The 22,750-nt window shown below is 42.1% G+C and overlaps 1 protein-coding gene across 2 annotated transcripts in view; it reads left to right on the top strand.

The window, feature by feature from the left end:
• The window catches only part of CTNNBL1 (catenin beta like 1), a 185,394-nt gene that overhangs the window by 109,782 nt on the left and 52,862 nt on the right, over window positions 1-22,750 (top strand). For both annotated transcript variants that reach the window (XM_004370355.2, XM_023724756.1), the window contains exon 11: window positions 3,576-3,757. In XM_004370355.2, coding sequence (XP_004370412.1) covers window positions 3,576-3,757 — 182 coding nt within the window. The remainder of the gene's footprint in view (window positions 1-3,575; window positions 3,758-22,750) is intronic.

The raw sequence follows: 22,750 nt of genomic DNA, 5'->3' as shown, positions 1-22,750 counted from the left end.
AGTTTAGCAGAATAGGGAGCAGTAAATGACTCTCAGTCATTTCCCACAACCACCCAGTTTTATACAAGCTAGGGTTCACATTGGTCCTGGCATGATCGACAACTTGATGAACCCAGACAAGACTAAGATAAACTACTTGTCCTCCAGTAGAATAAATATTTCAAATAAAGTCAACCCACGAATGTCAGCCCAAACAGCTATTGATTGCTGAAAGCTTGAACTTAAGCCCAGTGAATACTCCAAAGTTCACCTCCATGCAGCTTGCCTAAATGGTGATCAATATGCAATTACTGCCCCTTTTAAACGTGCCTTACACTGCCTACCTGAAGGATTTTACTTTTAAAATCTTTTGTTTGTTGAATTTGCTTAGGCAGGAAAAAAAGAGACTTGGCTAAACTAGGGTCCTTTACCTTTAGTATTTCAAACAATTCTGTGTTATTTGTGAAATAGCTTGAATGTATGCTGAATGGTAACTGAAGGTGCCCTGTGTTATGACCGTCATTCATTTCAAGAGGCCTTTTCCTGAGTGACTAAACCGTAAGGATATTGTCTTTCGGTTTCCTAATTTCTGCTCACATGATTATCTGCCCTAGTCATAACCTTTGTGTATTCAAACTTGTAAAGTATGATGCTAAAGTCCAGCTGCAGTGAAAACAGATACATTTGTCTAGTTTCCTAGTTTGAATTTCATCTTGATGCAAAAAAACTTTTTCCTGCTGATTTTGAAATCTTGCATACCCTACACCTGATACTGAAGATTTCACAGGTCTGTCAAATATGCCTTTTTCATACCACTGTCACAGTCAGAACCCTCTGTCATTTCCCACTTGCACTGTTGCCATAGTCTCCTAACTGTCCTTTCTGCCCTCAAGCTCTGTCCCTCCAGTCCGTTCATACTGCTGCCAGATTAAGCCTTCTAAAATATACCCAACTAGTGTTCTCCCTTGCTTAATCTCTCAGTGGCTTCTCAGCACCTCTGGGATGGAGCCCAGGCTCCCTGGCAGCACATCTAGGACCTGTCATAGCCTTGTACCTGCCCACCTTTCTTGGCCACCTTTCACCACTGGCCATTCAGAACTACCTCTAGTTCCCCCAGCTGGATACTCTTACAAGCCTCCACACCTTCGCATGTGCTGTATACCCACCACCACAGCTACCCCCACCAGTACCATCATTCTCCCTTCCCTGCCTGGCAAGTGCTCATTCTTCAGACTCAGTTCAGATGTCACCCTCCACTTAACACCTTCACTGAGTTCTCCTGAGATAAGTTAATGATCCCTACCCCTCATTTCCTTGGACTTAATTTCCATTGCTTCAGGTTTTGAAATTGTTTTTATTTACCTATACCTGGATCGCTTAAAGAAAGGAGCCTGTAGTTTCTAATAGCCAGCCTAGTGCCTGCTGCATGAAGGCATGTGCTCAGTGGCTTTTTTTTTTTTTTTAAACTCAGTAGTTAGATTAAATATCATTTGTGAATTTGTGAGTATCTATGGGTTCTTTAGGAACCAACCCTGGTGGCTTAGTGGTTAAGTGCTCGGCTGCTAACCAAAAGGCCGGCAGTTTGAACCCACCAGCCACACGAAAGAGAAAGATGTGGCCGTGTGCTTCTGTAAAGATGATTACAGCCTTGGAAACTCTATAGGGTAGTTTTACTCTGCCCTGTAGGATCGCTATGAGTTAGAATCGACTTCAGTGGCAACAAGTTTGGGTTGTTTGTTTGTTTGTTTTGCTGTATGGGTTATTTTGTTTGATTCATGGCAGGGGGAGTAAAGGTAGAAATATTCACAGTCCACTTGATCTCTCGAGGTTGGTACAAAAGTAGCGTGTCCAACTATCTTGTTTTGCCTGGGACTGAGGAGTTTTTTGAGATATGGGACTTCCGGTGCTGAAAGTGGGACAGTCCCGGGTAAACCAGGGTGGTCGGTCACGCTAGCACCAAAGGGTACTGTCAGTAAGCTTCTTACCTATTCTCCTTTTTGCCACTCATTGGGACCAATCACGGCTGGCTTGCCTGACCCAGGATAGCATTCTTTGTCATCATTAGCACTCTAGTATTATAATTCCTTAATAATGTTGTCTCTACAAAAGATTATCCAAAAGAGATATTATTTCTGTTTCTTTTTTCTTGACTTTCAGGTGAGAAATTGGATAAAGGGCTTTGGTTTATGTTACCACTGCCTTTTTGACCAGGCTTGGCTCCCCTTGCCTGACCAATCACCTTGCTTCACCTATTAATTTTATCTTTAGTTTCTTCATCACCAGTGGCTTCTTGACATCCTAAAAATATGGTTAAATCATACATATTCTCCATCAGATCTGTATCAGATTAGTGGTTGTTTAAGGCTAGGGGTGTGGGGGATAGGAGAGTGATAGCTAAAGGGTATAAGGTTATCTGTGAATATACTAAAACGCATTGATTTGTGTACTTTAAATGGGTGAATTATAGGGTATGTGAACTATATCTCAGTAAAACTGTTCTTTTTTTAAAAAAGAAAGGGAATAATAAATCCAGAATCCCAAACCCTTGAAATAAGATATTTGCATTTTTATCTATTTCCAGTCTTTTCAGTGCGTATTTTTCACATAATTGAGATAGTACTTCATATGGAATTTTGAATATTGCCTTTTGTGCTTATTCTGACCATAAAAATTTGTTCATTCAATTACAGACTCTCCTAATTGTTAACGAGTGTATAATATTCCATGTAGATAGAGCATAATGTAACTATTTCCCCATTGTTGGATATTTAAGTCGTTTTTCTTTCTTTCTTTTCATTGTAATGAGTGCTGCAGTGAATCCTTTTTTTTTTAAGACTAGAACTCCCAAGGGTAGAATCATTGGGTCAAATGGCATGAATATTTTTAAAGCTCCTGATACAAATGTTTGAATTTAAGACAGTTTAAATTAATTTACATCCCAGCAGTACAGAAGGAGTGACTTTTCTTTTTAATTGTTGTAGTTTAAGTGAAAGTTTACAATTCAAGTTAGTTTCTCATACAAAAATTTATACATACATTGTTATGTGACCCTAATTGCTCTCCCTGTACTGTGACAGCACACTCCTCCTTTCCACCCTGGATTTCCCTTGTCCATTCAACCAGCTCCTGACCCTCTCTGCCTTCTCATCTCACCTCCAGACAGAAGCTGCCCATTTAGTCTTATGTATGTACTTGTGCTAAGAAGTACACTCTTCACGAGTATCATTTTAGGTCCCATAGTCCGGTCCAATCTTTGTCTGAAGAGTTGGCCTCAGGAATTGTTTTAGTTCTCGGTTGACAGAGAGTCTGGTGGCTATGCTTTCTGTGGTTCCTCCAGTCTCAGTCAGACCATTAAGTCTGATCTTTTTACTAGAATTTGAGTTCTGTATCCCACCAGAAGGAGTGACTTTCACAGTGTCTTTGTAGCATTGGTTTTTATTTATTTATTTATTTTAATTCTCTTTTCTGGCTGTTATGTAATAGGTTAAGAAGTATTTGGTAGGGTAAGCCTCCCTTTAGTATGCCTGCCTCATAATTTCAGATGTAATTTTACTTTTCCCCTATGAAATGCCTTCTATGAAATCTCTTGTTCACAGAGAAAAGAAGATCTCCAGGAGCAGTGCCCTGAAAGTGCTGGACCATGCCATGATTGGACCTGAGGGCACGGACAATTGCCATAAATTTGTTGACATTCTTGGCTTACGAACCATCTTTCCTCTCTTTATGAAATCTCCCAGGAAGATCAAGAAAGTGGGGACCACTGAGAAGGAACATGAAGGTAAGATTACTAGAGGAGTTGCCGAATTTAGGTACATTAGGAGGATGGGGGAAATGAGAGCTATTTGGAAAAAATCTGATGTGCATTTGAGGAGTGGACTCTTGAGAAGGAGAGTGCTTTTCTATCTTCTGATTTTCCACGCGTGGAAAAGTAGCCCGTAGACCCCAGGGCACCAGTGACCATTGTTTTGCTAGTTTTCTGCTTGCTTGAATCTTGGTGGTTCCATTTCCTTCTGGCCTGTTAATAAGTCTATGTGTGAGGATTTTGTTTTCTTCACTGTAATTTGTAGCGATGTGTCTCTCTGATGGAAGACCCTTTTGAAAAGAGTAATGAGGTGGCAACATCTGTCACCTCCGGAGTGGTGCTTTCATGTATTTCTGTATTAAAGTATGATTCAGCCAACATCAGGAATTGCTAAAATAAACTATTTACAGCCCAGGTTCCCCTTTTTATGTTTCTCCTCCCTGATGGTGCACACTCCCAGCAAAATGCTGCCATGGATTACAACGCTGTAACCAGAGTAGTTACTGCTAGGCCAGTCTCTTCCTGCTGTTGTCTAGTGGCCTGCTGTGTCCCACCCCCCAATAAATGGCTGCAGTGCAGTCAGGAAGACCAGAATAAATTTATGAGCATTGACAGTTCTGCTGGAGGCTCACAGACACTTGCACCAGGAATTTACATGGTTGGGTGGTTATTTTGAAGTGTGGGGAGGGGTAGAGAGGGGAGACCCTGAACGGACATGCTGACTAATTTGGTTGTCTTGTCATAAGTGATCTTTGCATTGTGGTTTGGGTGGGGTTGTTTGTTTTGGTTTGTTCTGTCAGTGGTTGGTAGAATCAGCACAGGGATCTGCTGCACTCCTCACCTTCCTAGGTAACAGTTTGAGGACTCCTGTCTGTCTCTTCTCAAATTGACTTGGCTTACTTCGTTTCTTCCACTTTTGAGTGGCTAGTTCAGGATTGGCTAAAGAGAAGGTGGTGTGACCTGTCTTCAGTAGTCACCTCCTGTGATATTTTCTCTAATCAGATCTACTGTCCAGAGGCAGCAGAAAGTCTGGCAGGGCCAGGTGAGGAACTGGCATTATGAGGGACTGTGGACTAGAGATCTGAGAACAAGTAGAGAGTTCAAGCCAAACCAACTCCATTGCCATCAAGTCAATTCCTACTCACAGCGGCCATAAAGACAGAGTAGAACTGCCCCATAGGGTTTCAAAGGAACAGCTGGTGGATTCAAACTGCCGACCTTTTGGTTAGCAGCCAATCTCTTAACTGCTGCACCACCAGTAGAGAGTTCAGTCCAACTCAAATCAGATATTGACCAAACACCAGCTGTAAACATGTTAACCCCTCTGCTGGGTTTTTTTCCTCCCCCGGTGGAAATTCAGCGAAATTGCGCCGTAGGAAAAGGAAGGGAATGGTCTTGGAGATCTAGGAGATAAAATTTTGGAGACAGTCACCATTCACTGAAAGCCAGCCCTATTCCCTGCAATACTGCATTATGTGCCATCTTTAGGCATCACAACCTAGGAAGTAGATGAGGGTATCCTTGTTCTTTTAGAGGAGGATATCAGCTGAGAAAGGAGCCAAGCTGTGGTTCTACAACTACTAGCTGTGTGACTTTAGGCCCTTTGCTTAACTTCTCTGGATTGCATTTTCCTTCCCAGCCTATAAAATGAGGAAACTAGGCTAGTGAACTAGAAGCTCTGGTATCTAGCCTTCAAGGTTCTGAGGCACAAGCCCTAGTTGTCAAAGCTATGTCCTATAATCCCGGAAGCTCCTTAAGGACTGTGCTGTAGCTGAGCTGCTAGGTTCTATTGAGAGACTTGATTTTGCATCTTGAGCATACTTGAAGAAAACGTAAAGGACAGTAGCCCTTAGCAGGCTCTTGCCTTGTGTGCATGGTACTGAGAAGAAGAAGTGACAGATTCAGCAAGCAGCTGTTTTCCTTTTGAAAAATGTGCCCGATGGCATGCTAGTAATAGTACATTTGCTTTGGACTACCCGCATTAGGAATTTGATACCATTATATTAGTGAAGGCAATGGCTTGGTAAGACAATTCCTAGAAGGCATGTTTGGACTGTAATAGCTGGTGAGCATGAGGTCTGCATCCTGAATACACCAGTATCCAGAGAGCAGAGATGAAGTCCGTGGGGAAAACACAGCCCTGGACCTCCTCCCAACCCTGCTGGCTATTGTTGCTCCTGGCAAGCTGGCCTTCTGGCCATGAATGGCAGGATAAGAATTAGACGGAACAGGGCAAGGGCACATTGTACAAGATTTCTTTGTCCTATCTTGTCCTCTGGGTAAGCTTTGTATTCTCTTTTGCTCTCCATGTGCTGGACCTTCTGACCTGAATGGACCCAGTCCGTATGCTAAGCTAGAGCACCGTAGCCTCAGACCACCAGGACTGTGTACATACCTGCCCAGCTCATTCCTGCCTCAGCTTTCACTGTGTTCTTTCCTCTACCTGCAACACTTTTCTCTGACCTAGAGTAGGCTACCTCCTACTCATCCTTCAGGTCCTAGATTTTGATGTCATTTTCTCAGGGAAGAATATTGTGAGCCCCCAGACTAGGCTAGAGCCTCCTATTATAGAACTCTTGGTCCCAGGACTTTGCCTTTATAGCCTGTAAGATTATGGTAATTAAATGGCTATTTGGGCGATTAGCTGTTCGATGTCTGCCTCTCCTACTATAATGAGTTCACTAAGAGCAGGAACTAATGGCCTGTCACCTTTGGGTTCCAGCACCTAGCACTGTGCTTACCACGTGGTAGATGCGCGTGGTAAATGTTTATTGGCTGCAATGAGGACAAACATGGGTTTGGGGCTCTCCCCGAGCCCTGCAAGGTTGAAGTCAGTACTTCACACTTTAGATTGATGGTTGTCAGTAATATACCTGGAGTGGTCTCTCACCCAGGTTGTTTGGAAGCAACAGCAAGTGGGTTGCTAGCCATGAGTTTTACTTTGCCACATTGATTTGGAGATAATAGCAGGAGACCCCCTTTAGAATCTTGCCCTTAAGATCCCTGAACTTCCCTATATGTGAGACCACCCTATAAGAAGATTCTTTTGGTAATTCACCTCCTAATTATTATGCCCTAATAATTATGCCCTGCTCTTTCCCCTTTCTTGCCAAGCTTCAGGGGCATGGAATACATCCAGATTAGCCTCTTGAAGTTCACTCTGGCATAGTCTCAGCCCATCACAACTCAGGACTTTCCCCAGACTCCTACGGTAGCAGTATAGCCTGGTATGGTACAGATGGATCTGCTGCTTATCAACTGTGTGATCTTGGGCAAATTCCTAAACTCTCTGAGCCTTAGTTGCCCCATCTGTAAGATAATGAGGCCAGAACCTGCCTCACAGAGCGGTTGTGAGACTAGAATCGGCATGTTAAGAAGTATTAGTTCTTTTCTCTACCAAACCTGTCTTCAGTTCTGCCCACCCTGGTTTTAGTCGCACCATCCTTCTAACAGTTCCCAGGGAAGGCCAGGCAGAGAGATTGCCCATATCTTGGCTGGAGTGGGGAGAGTATAGGTTTTACTTGCCTGCAGTCTAATTGCTCCTTGATAGCTGCGAAAGAATGAGCAAAATCATTCTTGCTGGGAATGTCCGGAGTCATGGCGTGCTCAAGAGTGGGATAGGGGTAAAAACAGCTGTGTTCCCAAAACCAATAAAAGGGATTGAGATGGGAAAAATTCTAGATTAAGTGACTCTGGAGACAAGGGAAGAAGCAAAAACTGCCCTTATAACCTAGAACTGCTGGTAATTCCGTTTGTCTTTTGTGAGTTGGGGTGGAGAAGGAAAAGAATAATTGTAATTGAAATCCGTTCAGGTTTGCATAATAAAACCTTCAGAAATAGATCGAGGGAGGCACTTGGCTTGGAGGATGGGCTGGAAAGAAATAATTTGCCCTTGGGTGCAATAGTGTGATTGGCTGCCTCCTTGGTTTTATAAAGAATAGCACAAGGATATATTGCCTCCTTGGTATTAACTGCTTCTGAAGAGGAGAGAAGAAAAGAGCTGGGATCCAGAAATGGCATTTGACCTTTACTTCTTGTCTCCTTTTAAAATTCTTATTAAAATAGGTCCAATTTTCCTTGTATTGCTTAATTAGGTAGGTGAGTTATTGAGTTTTTAGCAGTTCTAGTTAATTGCGCTGTTTTAACATGGTTCCCCTGCAGGCTGAGAGGAGCTTTAGGAGGGTGAATTACCAAGCAGTGTGTAGGTGCTCATGGTATGCATGGAAGGCATTTGCACACATTTTTACCTTATCAACAGTGACAGAAGTTGATAACAGGTCAGTGCTTCAAAGAATACTTTTCTGTCATCTGCAAAGAATTGTAAGTGATTCTGGTGAACTCTACCTGTCAGGAAACTTGTAGTTGCCTTGAGCTTGTTGGACTCTAAAAATGAGGATGTGCAGGGCAAAGCTCTTGCACCACCCACCAGGGTTACAAGAGGGAAATGGCAGAACCTTCCTTGAAGTCAGAAAACAAGGGGAGACGTTTAGCCGAGAGAAAAAGAAACATTTAAAGTCTCCGTGATGGACTATGATTATGACATGGCAGTGTTTGGGGCAAACCTTTACTGGATTCCTGCTGTGTTCAAAATTTAACAAAGACCTACTATGTGACAGGCCCCAAGGAAACAAAATAAAATGCCTGTCCTGGAGGAGGCTACTTTTTCCTAGTCTTTCACCTCCAGACCTCTTTCCTCTGCCGGTCCCTCAAGCGTTCACTTCACATGAATTGGTGATGTCTTTCCCAGTTTGTTTTTCACACTATATACTTTTCCTGAGGTGATCTCATCCGCTCCCCTGCAGCTTTATCCTCCGTCTGTCTTCCGGTGACTCCCAAATCTTCATCTTTAACCCAGGTCTCTCTCCTAAGTTCTAGTTGATGCAACACAGCTAATTAACCAGCAGACAACTCCATCAGACACTCAAACTCAGCTTGTTCATAACCATACCCATTCCTTCTTCCCTGGCTGACTCTCTTCTATTTTTCACATCTCTTAAAGGGTACCACCCTCCACCCTGCCACCCAAGGCAGAAATCAATGTACCATGCTTAACTCTAACATTCCCCACATTTAATTGCTCATGTTGTTAGTTGCTGTCAAGTCGATCTTGACTCATGGAGACCCCGTGTGTGCAGAGTAGAACTAATCTCCATAGGGTTTTCAAGGCTGTGACCTTTCGGAAGCAGATTGCCAGGCCTTACTTTTGAGGCACCTCTGGGTGGGTTTGAACCACCAACCAACCTTTCGGTTAGTAGGTCAGTGCTTAGCCATTTGCGCCACCCAGGGACTCCTTAATTGATCATAGCTCCTATGAATTTTATCTTATAAAAATCTTTTGAATTATTGCTCTCCATTGCCACTTCTTCTTCCCTCACTGTCTCTCCTAAACTGCCACTCCATCCTTAGTAAGTCTCTGCTTTAGTCTCTCAACTTCCCTGTCCTCTCAGAGTCTGTTCTGCACACAGCCACCCAGGTGAGAGTGACACTCCCAGCCCTCAGTGGATTTACAGTTTAAGGAAGGTGGGAAAATAGACATATTTTAAAAAGTAATTTATAGATGGTTAAGGGGAACAAGATAACAGGAATGCATAGAAAGGGAGACACTTCCTGGTAGAAGGGAGATGATGATATAGGCTAAATTGAAGGACACTGGAATTTCAACCTATCAGTTCATTTGTTATTACCTATATTCAGCATCTGTGAATGTCTTCGCACATCTGATCCTATTTAAACCTTACAACCACCCCACAAGATCGGTGTCATTTCTCATTCTGAAGGTAGGGAAATTGTGAGACTCGAGGAGGTCATGACTTCAGGTCATACAGTGGGGTAAGTGGCTAAACTGTGACTCAGACCCAAAGTTTCTGATCACAAATATCATGCTTGTTCCATGAAATCATTGCTATTGGTGTTTAGCTCTTATGGGTTTAAACTAGTTTGCTGTTCTCTGTTCTGGATTGCTGGTATAGTTGAAAGAGATCTTGATCAGAAGAATTTAGTTATAATCTTGGTGCTTCAACCTAGAGCAAGTCATCATGGCGATGGGGACTCTTACATATCTTTTCATATTACACAAGTTATTAGAATGAAAATGACTTGGTTAATTGTTGTTCGGCATTCCTAGTGCCTGTCACAGTGATTGGCACGTGGTAGCTGCTCAGTAAATATTGGTTAAGTGAATAAATGAATTTATTTAACACCTATGTACTGTGTACTTTCCACAATGCCAATAGTTAAGAGCATTGTGGAATTCAGAGGATTCTTACCATGCTAACCTGTTTATGGTTCTACTATAGACCACTTAGCGTCTGTCCCATAGTAGTGTTCAGTACATATTTGTTTCTTCATCTGTAAGAATAAGATTAATACCTACCTTCTTGGGTTATAATTAAGTGAGATGACTTATGCAGGTCTAACCTAGTGTGGAAGGTTGATAAATGTTAGTTTATTGTGGATCATTATTTTAATACTGACCTCAGACATTACACTGTAATACATGTTATACTAAAGGTTGTGGAAGCCTAGGGATACTGGAAAGGCTTAAGAAAAGAGATGACATTTTAATGTTCCTTGAAAAATAAATATTATTTCATTTTTATACCAGTGAGGGGAGCAGCAGAGAGGACAAAACCAAAAAACCAAGCCCTTTGCCATCAAGTTGATTCCAACTCATAGTGACCCTATAGGACTGAGTAGGACTGCCCCATAAAGTTTCCAAGGAGCAGATGGTTTAGTCAAATGCCAGCCTTTTGGTTAGCAGCCAAACTCTTATCCACTACACCACCAGGGTTTCCACTAAGACATGGATAGCTAGTTATTGTGATATGAACGATGAAGAACATGAGCTTTGGATCAAGACAAGAGTTAGGTTAGAGTCCTGGTTCTGTCACTTAACTGCTGTGTGACTTTGGGAACATTGCTTAACCTCTCTGAGCCTAGATTTCCTCAATTGTAAAATTGGGATAATATTTTAATGTTATCTCCTAAGGGTACATGTGAGGATTAAATGAAATAATACTGGTCAAGTGCTAAACACAGTATCTCCTTCATTAGTATTAGTGGCTGGGATGTGGATGGGTTTCTCACTTGTGTTCTTCTTCCTTCTACTGTATTAGTAATTTTAGAAGCACCCACCTGAAGAAATGCTTTCCCTCCCTGAGTCCGCTGGTCATGGATGTGGCTTATAAACGTGCCAGTCCTGTGTGGACTATAAGAAGACAAAAACCTTCGCCAGAGAGGACATACCAAGGACCCTGAAGTCCTTACTTCTCTTCCATAAACCAAAAAAACCCATTGCTGTTGAGTCAATTCTGACTCATAGCGACCCTGTAGGACAGAGTAGAACTGCCTCATAGGATTTCCAAGGAGCGGCAGGTGGATTCAAACTGCTGACCTTTTGGTTGGCAGCCTGAGCTCTTCACCACTGTGCCACCAGGGCTCCTTTTCTTTCATATCACCTTAAATGGGAATTCAAAGATGTTTTTCCCGTTTTTAATTTTCCCCAAGCTTGAAAATCACAAAGAGATGGTTATATTCGTCAGAACAATGAGCAATGTGAAGAGGGAATGGTATTTAATGTTAAGAATGGCATTGAGCCATGTTCTAACAGGCACTTTATGTTAAACAAGGATGAAAATGTCTTGCTGTTGTTTCTTTGTTGCTATTTGAAAACCTTATAATTGAACAGTTTCTGGATCAATTCCTTTTCCTCCCTTCAGCTGTTTGTCTCATTCCTGACCTCAGGTGACAGAAAAGTAGGGATGCTGAAGTAAACAATGTGTGTTTGGATTTGAGGTTCCTCTCCTCAACTTGAAGGGATGATTTTGCAAATTGGGTTTGCTAAGTGGTTGAAGTCATCTTAGGGATTTACCCACAGGTCTTTCCCAAGTAGAGCACAGCATAGTTGTTTGCTGGTGAGGGAGACAGTGAAGCAGAGGATCTATTTGCCATCCTAGAGGCAACTGCTCTTCTTTTTGGGGAGTGGAGGCAGGGGAACAGGCCAATGGTCACCTCAACATTCATTGGGCATTGTCTTAGTTATCTAGTGCTGCTATAACAGAAATACCACAAGTGGATGGCTTAACAAACAGAAATTTATTCTCTCACAGTTTAGGAAGCTAGAAGTGTGAGTTCAGGGTGCCAGCTCTAGGAGAAGGCTTTCGCGCTCTGTTGGTTCTGGGGGAAGGTCGTTGTCTCCTTTCAACGTCTGTAGGCCTGGCATTCCTTGGAGATCTCCTTGTGTTTTAGCATCAGTCTTACCCTGTGTCTAGGAGGTCCTCAGCTCAGGGACACCAGGTGCAAACGACCTGCTTCGCTCCCATCTCTTCTTTCTTAGTGGTGATAAGGTCCCTCTCCTCTCTGCTAGCTTCTCTCTCCTTTTATCTCTTGTAAGATAAAAGGTGTGACTCAAGAAAGGGCATGACTTGAGTAAGGGTGTGACTAAATCACACCTTCTTGTAAGGCTGTGACTCAAGATGCACCCCACACTGATCCTGCCTCATTAACATATAGAGGTTAGGATTTGCAGCACATCACAAAATGGAGGATAATTACATCAGGTCACAAAATGGAGGACGACCACACAGTACTGGGAATCATAGCCTAGCCAGGTTGACCCATATTTTCGGGGGACATAATTCAATCCATGACAGGCATCTACTAATATATTCAGGTCTTTCCTGATGTACACGCTTTACGAATCAGGCATTTTTACTTCTTTTTACAGATGAGTCTCAGAGTTTGTCAGTTACCAAATACCCATTAGCAAATGAGTGACATAAGCAGAATTTGAGCCTAGGTCAGCTTCTAAAACTTCTTCCAACACCATGGTGGCTCCATTGGGCTTCTGGTTGGTAATCCAGAGGCAGCACAGAGGCTTAAAAGGAGGGATTGTCTTTGGAGGCAGAGAGACCTGGCTCCAAATCCCAGCTCTGCCCCCAAACTAGTTTGTGGCCTTGGGCCAAGTTACTTCTTCTCTCTGTACTTGAATTTTTCTTCAATTAAATAGGCCTGATAAGGATCACAGCAGAGTGTTCTGGACAGAGCTGGAGAAGAATGTAGAACATAATTCTAACTCACAAAATAAAGACCAGATTTACTGGCCTAAAGGAGACTGGAGAAACCCCGAGAGTATGGCCCCCAGACACCCTTTTAGTTCAGTGGTGAAGTTATCTCCGAGGTTCACCGTTCAGCCTGGGAGTGGACAGCCCCGTAAAACCAGATGAGACTAACGAGATACAGTAGTCCAGTGACAAGGGCCAGCAGGCAGAAGGGGACAAGGAAGCTGGTGATAGGGAACCCAAGGTTGAGTAAGGATATTGTTGATGTGTTGTGAGATTGTTAACCATTGTCCTAGGGCAACATTTGTAGTAACTGTTAAATGAGAAACTATTTTGTTCTGTAAGTCTTCATCTTAAGTGAGAATAACAGCACAATTGGAAGAGCGTAGTCAATGTCACTGAACTGTGCATGTAGAAATTTTTGAAATGGTGTATCTTTGGCTATGTGTATTTTCACCAAAAAAAAAGAAAGGTTGAGAAGTTAGAGGGTTGACATGTTGTGGGGTTGTTAACCAATGTCATAAAACAATATGTGTACTACTATTTCATGAGAAACTATTTGTTCTGTAAGCCTTCACCTGAAGTACAATTAAAAAAAAAAAAAAGACACTAAAATAAATAAATAAATAGTACTGATAAAACCTTTTTCATAGAGTTATGTGAAGAATAATGATCATGAGTATCCTTCATTGTCTCTAGCATGTGGACATTTAATAAATGGTAGTATAGTTAACTGCACATCAGCCTCCTTCCAAAAGTAGTCATCTCTACTTCTCCCAGTTTTTATGTTTACATGTAGGATACAAACTCCTTTGCTTTTGTGGTTGTGAAGGCCAGCTCTGCTCCAGGACTCAATATGGGGACAGACTGGGTTGTAACAAGTAGTACCAGAGAAATGGGACAGGCACTGTTTATCATGCCTGTTAACCTGGACCTTCAGTCATGATCCTGGTTATGCTAGCCCTGTTAAAATTCATCACTGTTTGAATGATGTACCAGATGCTTCTGTTTCAGTTTGAAGTTCCCATTCCAAACTGCCCTTGCAGAGAGTCTGTTTCTATGGATAGATGCCCCAAAGGTAGATGAGGCATCATTCATTCTTATTAGACAAACCACTAGCCCCTGCATTGTGCCAGGGAAGGTGAAAAAGCTCATAGCTCAGCTAGGAAGAAAGACATAGACACCTGCATTTATATTACAAAGTTAGAAGGTAGAAAGAAGTACAGGGCACTGCGGGAGCACAGAGGAGAAGCTCCTATTCCAACCTGGATGGTGAGAGAACAAGTGGAAGTTAGAAATAACTCCCCCTTAGAAATGTGGCTCCTGAGCCTTTGGTAGATGTTAGTCAGGTGAAGGACTGTCAAACGGAGAAAGCATGTATTAAAGGGGGCAGAAGGGGAAGACAGACTGCAGTGAGCCTTCAACCTTGCTGTCATGAGAATCAGCTGGCTTTTGTTTCAGGGACGTGTTCTCAGAGATGCTCATTTCACTGGTCTCCATAGAGTTGCTGAATCTGTGTTTTTAATAAGCTCCCCAAGAATATCTTCTGAGACCAGTCTGCCACCAGTTCTTGGTGAGTAGAACATGGAGCAGGAGATGAGATAATCAGGCAGAAGCCAGACCTTGAAGGTCCCTGCAGAGCTGTTGTGAGGACTGACTGAGTAAATGTATGTATAACACTTAGGACAGTGTCTGGCACCTATTCATTAGATGTTTGTAGTTATTGCTGTTATTATAGTTATTTTATTATGTTATACCAAAAGAGAATGCCTCCAAATTTTTACATGTCATAGGTATAGGCTAATTTTAGTTATTTTGACTATTTTAGCTAATGTAGTATAAATTCAACTTTGAGATTGAGGGCCTAGGTGGGGAGGTTGAAGGAGAAACATTTATCATTCCTGTTTTTCTTTTTGCGTTTTTCATTTTGCCAGGTAAAAACTTAGCTCTTTAGTAATGACATTAGCTGAATTCTTATTTTGGATATAGAACTTTCCACCAGTGCATTTATTATTTTGTCAATATGACTCTGTTAGTTTTCATTTATAAACTTGATTAAATTTTATAGAAATAGTTTAGTATGCAGTGTATCTCCTTTATAGAAGTAAAACAAATACCAAGAGTGTAGAAGCAACAGTAGTGAAATAGCCAGATCTTTTCAGGTTATTTCTCTAGCATTTTTAGGTGGTAAAATAACCTAGAGGCTAGATACTTATTAACTGTGGACCCTGGTTTAAAAAAACTCAACACATAATGCTTACTGGGATGTGCTTCCTTCTGTTACCATTTGGAGACATTCTTCTGAATATCTGGTAAAAACCTACCTGTTGCCGTCGAGTCGATCCCGACTCATAGCGACCCTATAGGACAGAGTAGAACTGTCCCATAGGGTTTCCAAGGAGCAGCTGGTGGTTTTGAACTGCTGACCTTTTGGTTAGCACCCTTAACTCTTAACCACTGTAGATGCTTATATATATTATCTCATTTTACCTAAATCTCACAATAATCCTATGAGCCATATATTATTACCCATATTTTACAAATGAGAATACTGAGGCATAAAGAAGTCATTTTCTCAAGGTCACACCGCTAGTACATGGCCTTACTAGGATTGGAACCTAGGATTTTTCTGTGGTTTCTAAAAACTGAATCACATGTAGTGCTTGTTTTGAACTCATAAATCAAGGTTGCTTACCTATAGTGGGCCTAATGTAAGCTGCTTCGTGTCTTTTCCTATTCAGTTTCTTTAAATGATCAGTCATTATGCCTCTAAGTCAGTTCTGCAAAATAACCTCCATCCCTCAATTTTGCCCAGCCGTACTTCTTTAAAGTTCTTTTTGGCTTCAGACTTTAGGGTATATCTGCCACTGATAGCCTCCTCTTTCCTCATGGCCCCTCAGACCTAAAGGTCAGCACTGATTCAACCTTTAGTTTCTCTTACTAAACATTACTATGTGGCTGCCTTGTAATTGCCTGCCTTTATTAAACACTTCACTCAGCAGTCTGGCCCGTTTTCTCCCACTGTTGACTCCTCTCTGGAGAATGAGGCATTAATCTGTAGTTTGCACTGCTGACTACCAATATCTCTTGAAGATCTTTGACAAAATACACATGCCTGGGCCCCACCTCCAGAGTCTGACTCAGGCATCCAGGACTGGCACTCCCAGCATCTACATTTTTAGAAAGCTCCAGATTCTGTTGCTCAGCTAGTGTAGAGAACCACTGGCCAGAAATCTTCGAGCACACGTTTTGGTAAGCATCCTTTTACTTTATCTTTGTGCCAAGAGAAGTTTCTTCACATGGTGGGTCTTTTGGGAAGGCTTGTTAAAATTAGCTGTATTGCTTTTTCTCAGTGTCAATAAAATAAACTAATTCAGACATTGGGGGGCGGAGTGGAGAGAAAATAAAAATCACCTCCAACCCCACCACCCATTTACTAAAAATATCGTGGAGACCATCCATTCAGACTCTGTTGAGGGGAGGCTGGTATATGTGCACATATAATTTTGTGTAAATGGAATCTTGGTGTATATGCTTTTGTAATCTGCGGTTTTTACTTACCATGTCTTGGGCATCTTTGGCAGGGGTGGGTCTTTTAATACAAGTAGGAAGCTAGACTATATTTAAGGCAGGATAGATTTGAAGTTAAATGATTAAGTTATGGAGATAATAGCACTTTGGAGAGGTGAGCTGTGCTTGGATGGTGATATTGGCTTATTCCGCGTCTTGTGAATATGCTGGGACTTCAGGAAGGTAAGGAAATGAGGTGTGGACTGAGGCTAATACATCTAAGTTCGTTTAGTTATAGCATAAGAAGGGGAAGTGAAGATGCTTTTCAGAGGATATTTTTTTAAATGTGTGAATATTTGACTGTGTTAGACATGATGGCATATAACAGTCGATGTAATGTGGAAGGAGATAAGCTGAAAATAAACTCATACCCATTTCATTGCTCATAAAGAATAAAATTACATGTGTGAGATCTTTGTTAGTGTCCACCTTCTGGGACTATTGTGATATTGGACGTGATTTTTATATGCAGCAGCCTGCAGGTTGCTGGGGAAATGCTCTATGTATTTAATCATGCTGCAGTCTTACTTGTTTTGTGTTTTTTTGTTTGTTGGTTTGTTTTTGTTTTTTTATGGTAAGAAAATGTCTTTGGCTTGCTTTTTAGTCAGATTGATTTTACTTGTGGGTGTCCAGATGCTGATGAGCTGTAATTAGCGTAAGAAGGAGGTTGGAGAGATGTTGAACAGTTCTTTTCAGGTAGCCAAACAACGGATTCCCAAACAGAAATTATTTTCAGAATCTAGAGAAGCAGCCCTTTTTCCTTTTAGATGAGGGCCTGATAAAGGATGTATGTGCTGGGCTGGGTAGATCACCACAGGGGGTAAGGTGCTGGAGAACCTTGTGAACCAGTCTTGGGGGTGTTTTCAGGAGCTGAGAACCTCTCACCCACTTCACTGTGAGAGTGGTAGCTTTAAATCCCTTGAGAGCCTAGCAGAATGAAAGGAGCCCTGGGCTGGGTTCTAAAAACTTGGACTTTCATTTCTACCATAATCCTTACGCTCAGGCTCTGTGACTTGGGCAAGTTATTTGAGCTCTCTGAACCTCAGTTTCCTCACCTCTAAGATGGAGAAGGAGCCCTGGTGGCACAGTGATTAAGAACTCGGCTGCTTACCAATAAGTCAGCCGTTCAAATCTACCAGCCGCTCCTTGAAAATCCTATGGGGCAGTTCTGCTTTGTCCTATAGGGTCGCTGTGAGTTGAAATCTACTTGACAGCAATGCGTTGGTTGGGTTGGTTTAAGATAGAGGAAATAATATTTTACAGTGTTGTGAGAATTGGATAATGTATGTAGAAAGTGCTTTGTGTACTGTAAAACTATGCACATGTAAGATAGGGTAGTGGTGTGTGTTAAATTCAGTCCCCCCCTCCCTTCCTATATTCCTTACACTTTTTTCTTTGTAACATATTTTTTTTTTTTGTCCCTGGCTCCAAAGTAGAAAGAAAATGATTGTTAATTTGTTCCCTATTTGCTGCAGGGTTACCATAAAATAAATTAAGCATATCATTTTGATAATCGCTAAAAAAATATGCCTACAACTTTCTTAAATGTATTGATTACTAATAAATCATGTCTCTGTTAAGTATGCCTGCTGGCTAGCAAACTTCTGGAATAAGAATGCTTGCTAGCCTAGTTAACAGGCTGCTTTTTCTGATGGTGTGTCAGCCAGTCTGAGATTACTATTGATGATGATGGTGCTGGTGTCTAGCATTTATTATTTGCTGGCTTCCAGTTTATACATGATATCATTATCCCTAACATCAGCTCTATGTGGGCTATTATTAGTCTGTTTTATTACTGGGGAAACAGCCTCAAAAAAGTTAAATACTTTCTCCAATTGTGTACACAGCTTAAATTATGTCTGCTAGAACCTAAAGCTTCTTGACACTGGGAGACATCTGAGAACCAAAGAGTTAAATGACTTTTAATCACCAAAGCTACAATCCAGTAGCTTTAGCTATTTCTAGAAATAAAGTAGGAAAAATTATAATATTGGCAGGGCAGGAAAGCTCTATTACCAAATCTTTTTTCTACATTTGGTAATGTGGAATATGAAATATTTTTTGAGATGATGAACCATGTTATAATAAAGGTTTTTTGTTTTTTGTTTTTTTTTAATATATATTTTATGTGAAGTTAGACGTATTTTTCTAGGAGCCCTGGTGGTGTAATAGTTAAGTGCTTGGCTACTAACCGAAAGGTCAGCAGTTTGAACCCACCAGCCGCTCCATGGGAAAAAAGACCTAGCAATCTCCTCAGATTACAGCCTAGGAAACCCTATGGGACAGTTCTACTCTGTCATATAGGGTCGCAAGGAGTTCAAATCGACTTGACAGGACACAACAGCAGATGTATTTTTCTAAGCCGTAAGCTTAGCATCTATTTCAACAGCAGTGTAATGAGAAAAGCCCAGCCTTTTAGAACATGCAGACTACAGTGCTTCTCAAAGTTTATCCTGCCTATGAAACACCTGGGGATCTTGTTAAAATGCAGATTCTGATTCAGTAGATCTGGGTTGAGGCCTGAAACTCTTTCTGACCAGCTCCCAGGTGATACTGATGCTGTTGGTCCTCTGACCACACTTTTGAGTGGCAGGGACCTATGAAATGGGATATCTGCTTCATAAATTTGTTGTGGCATATAGTAGGTGTTTAAAACATGTTGGCCTTCTTCCCCTCTCCTTCTAATATATCTGGAAATCTCTTGGAGATGGCCTTTATTTAAAAAGCAGATCTGGAAATATCTATTCCTTTCATGTCTTATCTCTGTCAGAAATCCCAGGCATTTCACAAGTAATGAGCTCAGGATTAAGTTTTAAAATGAGAGATGCACACATCTGGATACTGCCTGATGATGCAGGAGGTTCATCTCAAGGAGTTAGAACTAGGAGTAATTTAGGAAGTTTCTATGAAAGCCTTTGTCTCTAAAGTGGCGTAAAGGTAACCTAACTGACCTCTTCCTTGAGTTCTTTAGTCTTCAGTCATTCATCCGGTATTTGTCAAACACTTAATGATGCCAGGCACGGTGTTAGGCCCTGGGAGACACAGGTGAACCACCTCAGGCCCTGCCCTGGAGGCACTTACCTTTCAGTGGGGAGACAATATGCAAATATTGATTACATTACCTTAAAGATTATAAAGGAGATAGATACAAGTTGCAGTTGGAGGCACAGAAGTTAAGAAAGAGTCCTCCAGTCTACTTGGGAGAGCCTTGGAAATCTTCCCCTAGATGATTCAAACTAAAAACAAGCAAACCCATTGCCATCGAGTCAATTCTGTCTCATAGTGACCTTGTAGGACAGAGTAGAACTGCCCCATAGGGTTTCCAAGGCTGTAGTCTTTATGGAAGCAGACTACCACATCTTTCTCCCATAGAGCCGCTAGTGGGTTTGGGCCGTCGGCTTTTTGGTTAGCAGCAGAGCACTTTAACCACTGCTCCACGAGGGCTCCTCTGGGAAATTCCTACTCACTTTTAATCTTCCTAATCATCTGGGAAGGAGCCCTGGGACATGGGAGAAAGATGTGGCAGTCTGCTTCCGTAAAGATTTACAGCCTTGGAAAACCCTATGGGGCAGTTCTGCTCTGTCCTGTAGGGTTGCTATGAGTTGGAATTGACTCCTCCACAGTGGGTTTGGGTTTTGTTTTTTTTTTGGCTAGGAGTTTCCCAAGGAGTCCCTGGGTGGCACAAATGGTTAAGCGCTTGACTACTAGCCAAAAGGTTGGCGGTTCAAACCTACCCAGAGGTGCCTCAGAAGACAAGTCTGGCAATCTGCTTCCAAAGGTCACAGCCTTGACAACCCTATGGGATAGTTCTGCTCTGCACACATGGGGTCACCATGAGTCGAAGTCTACTGGACAGCAACTAACAATAACAACAATAAGAATTCCCCAAGTGCACAAGAAAGAGAAGAGCTCGGGGGCCAGGGCGGGGGATAGCATATACGAAGACACAGAGAATTTGACAGGACTCTAGAAAAGGCAGGTGTTCCCTTGTTGAGATCTTGGGGTTTCAGTCTAAGCTAGAATTAACTTTGCGAGCTGTTAACTGTCTTTGTCAGGGCTGGTAACCAGGAGGACAGAGGACCTGGACCAGGATAACCTTCTAAACCATCTTGGGCAGACACTCCTAGCCGAAGTATCATAGCTCTTGTATGTGCCTGAAATCTTAAAAAAAATGAGACAGGACATACTACACAACAGTAAAGAACAGTGATGATTCTGCGAAACATCTCACAGCATGGATGAATCTGGAGAGCGTTATGCTGAGTGAAATAAGTCAATCACAAAAGGACAAATATTGTATTAGACCACTATTATAAAAACCCAAGAAAAGGTTTACACACAGAAAAAAACAATCTTTGATGGTTACAAGGGAGGGGAGGGATGGGGAGGAGGAGTCACTAACTAGATAGTAGACAAGTGGTAGTTTTGGTGAAGCGAAAGACAACACACAGTATAGGAGAAGTCAGCACAGCTTGACCAAGGCAAAGTCGTAGAAGCTTCCTAGATACATCCAAACACCTTGAGGGACTAAGCTACTGGGGCTGAGGGCTAGGGATCATGGTCTCAGGGGACATCTGGGTCAATTGACATAACATAGTTCATAAAGAAGATGTTCTGCTTCCTACTTTGGTGAGTAGCATCTGGGGTCTTAAAAGCTTGCAAGCCACCATCTAAAATACATCTATTGGTCACATCCTGTCCAGAGCAAAGGAGAATGAAAAACCAAAGACACAAGGAAAATATTAGTCCAAAGGACTAACGGACCACATGAACCACAGCCTCCACCAGCCTGAGCCTGGAAGAACTATATGGCACCCAGCTATCACCACTGACTGCTCTGACAGGAATCACAGTAGAGGGTTCCAGACAGAGCAGGAGAAAAATGTAGAACAGAATTCAAATTCACAAAAAAAGACCAGACTTACTGATCTGACAGAGACTGGAGGAACCCCTGAGACTATGACCCCTGGACACCCTACTAACTCAGAACTGAAGCCACCCCTGAAGTCTTCCTTTCAGCCAAAGATCAGACAGGCCTATAAAACAAACAGTAACACATGTGAGGAACATGCTTCTTAGTTCAATCAAGTATATGAGACCAAATGGACAACACCTGCCCAAAGGCAAAGACGAGAAGGCAGAAAGGGACAGGAAAACTGGACGAATGGACGCAGGAAACCCGAGGTGTAAAGGCAAAGGGGGAGAACGCTGACACAATGTGGCGATTGCAACCAGTCACAAAACAATTTGTGTATAAATTTTTTAATGAGAAAATAATTTGTGCTGTAGAGCACAATAAAATAAAAAAAGGGAGCCACAGCCCACATTATCAGTGTCTTTGTCTGTAAATCTACCAAACTCATTTTATTTTTCAAGACCCTTTATAGATTCTTCTCTGTTCATCAGTTTTGGTCTCCTTAAGGCAAATTTTTCAGTCTCTACTTCAGAGTTCATCTGATGATATGTTACAAACATAAATACCTCTTGAATTTAATCTCTGCGATCCCTGTCCATTTCCCCACTATCTCCTATCCTCTTTAGTTCTTTTCTCAGATGATTGCAATATTAATGTTCCTATAAATGACTCCCTATTGGAATTCTTGCCTCTTTCCTTGGAAGACACAGATGAACTGCCTCAAGTGCCTCTAAAATACTAATCTGATCATAGGACTCTGCTGCTTAATCCTCCAAAAGCTTCTTAACACAGGTCTAGGATACAATCTAAGAGATCCCTGGTGGCACGGTGACTAAGCACTCGGCTGCTAACTGAAAGGTAGGCAGTTCAAACCCACCAGCAGCTCCCTAGGAGAAAAGACCTGATGGTCTCCTCTCATAAAGATTTCAGCCTGGGAGTCCTGTGGGGCAGTTCTACTCTGTTATATAGGGTCACTATGAGTTGGAATCAACTTAATGGCACACAACAGCAACAGGATAAAATCTAGACTCGTTAGCATGACATAAAAGACCTGCCCATTTGGCCACTTGCTTTACTTGCTGTTATCCACCTTGTTTATCTCCTTCCCTGCTTCTAGCCATACTGAACTACTGCAGGTCCTCACAGTGTTACTGTTTTCTCATTTCCCTGCCTTGACACATGTCTTAGTCATCTAGTGCTGCCATAACAGAAATACCACAAGTGGACAAGTGGATCGTTTTAACGAAGAGAAGTTTATTTCCTTACAGTAAAGTAGGCTAAAAGTCCAAATTCAAGGTGTCAGCTCCAGGGGAAGGCTTTCTCTCTCTCGGCCTTCTCATCAGTGTTCCCCCGGACTAGGAGCTTCTCAGCACAGGAACTCTGGTCCAAAGGACGCACTCTGCTCCTGGCACTGCTTTCTTGATG

This window comes from Trichechus manatus, unplaced genomic scaffold, assembly GCF_000243295.1.
Source record: "Trichechus manatus latirostris isolate Lorelei unplaced genomic scaffold, TriManLat1.0 scaffold00008, whole genome shotgun sequence".
Lineage (NCBI taxonomy): Eukaryota > Metazoa > Chordata > Mammalia > Sirenia > Trichechidae > Trichechus > Trichechus manatus.
The sequence above is the reverse complement of the archived record's forward strand: the minus strand, read 5'-3'. Positions and strand labels throughout refer to the sequence as shown.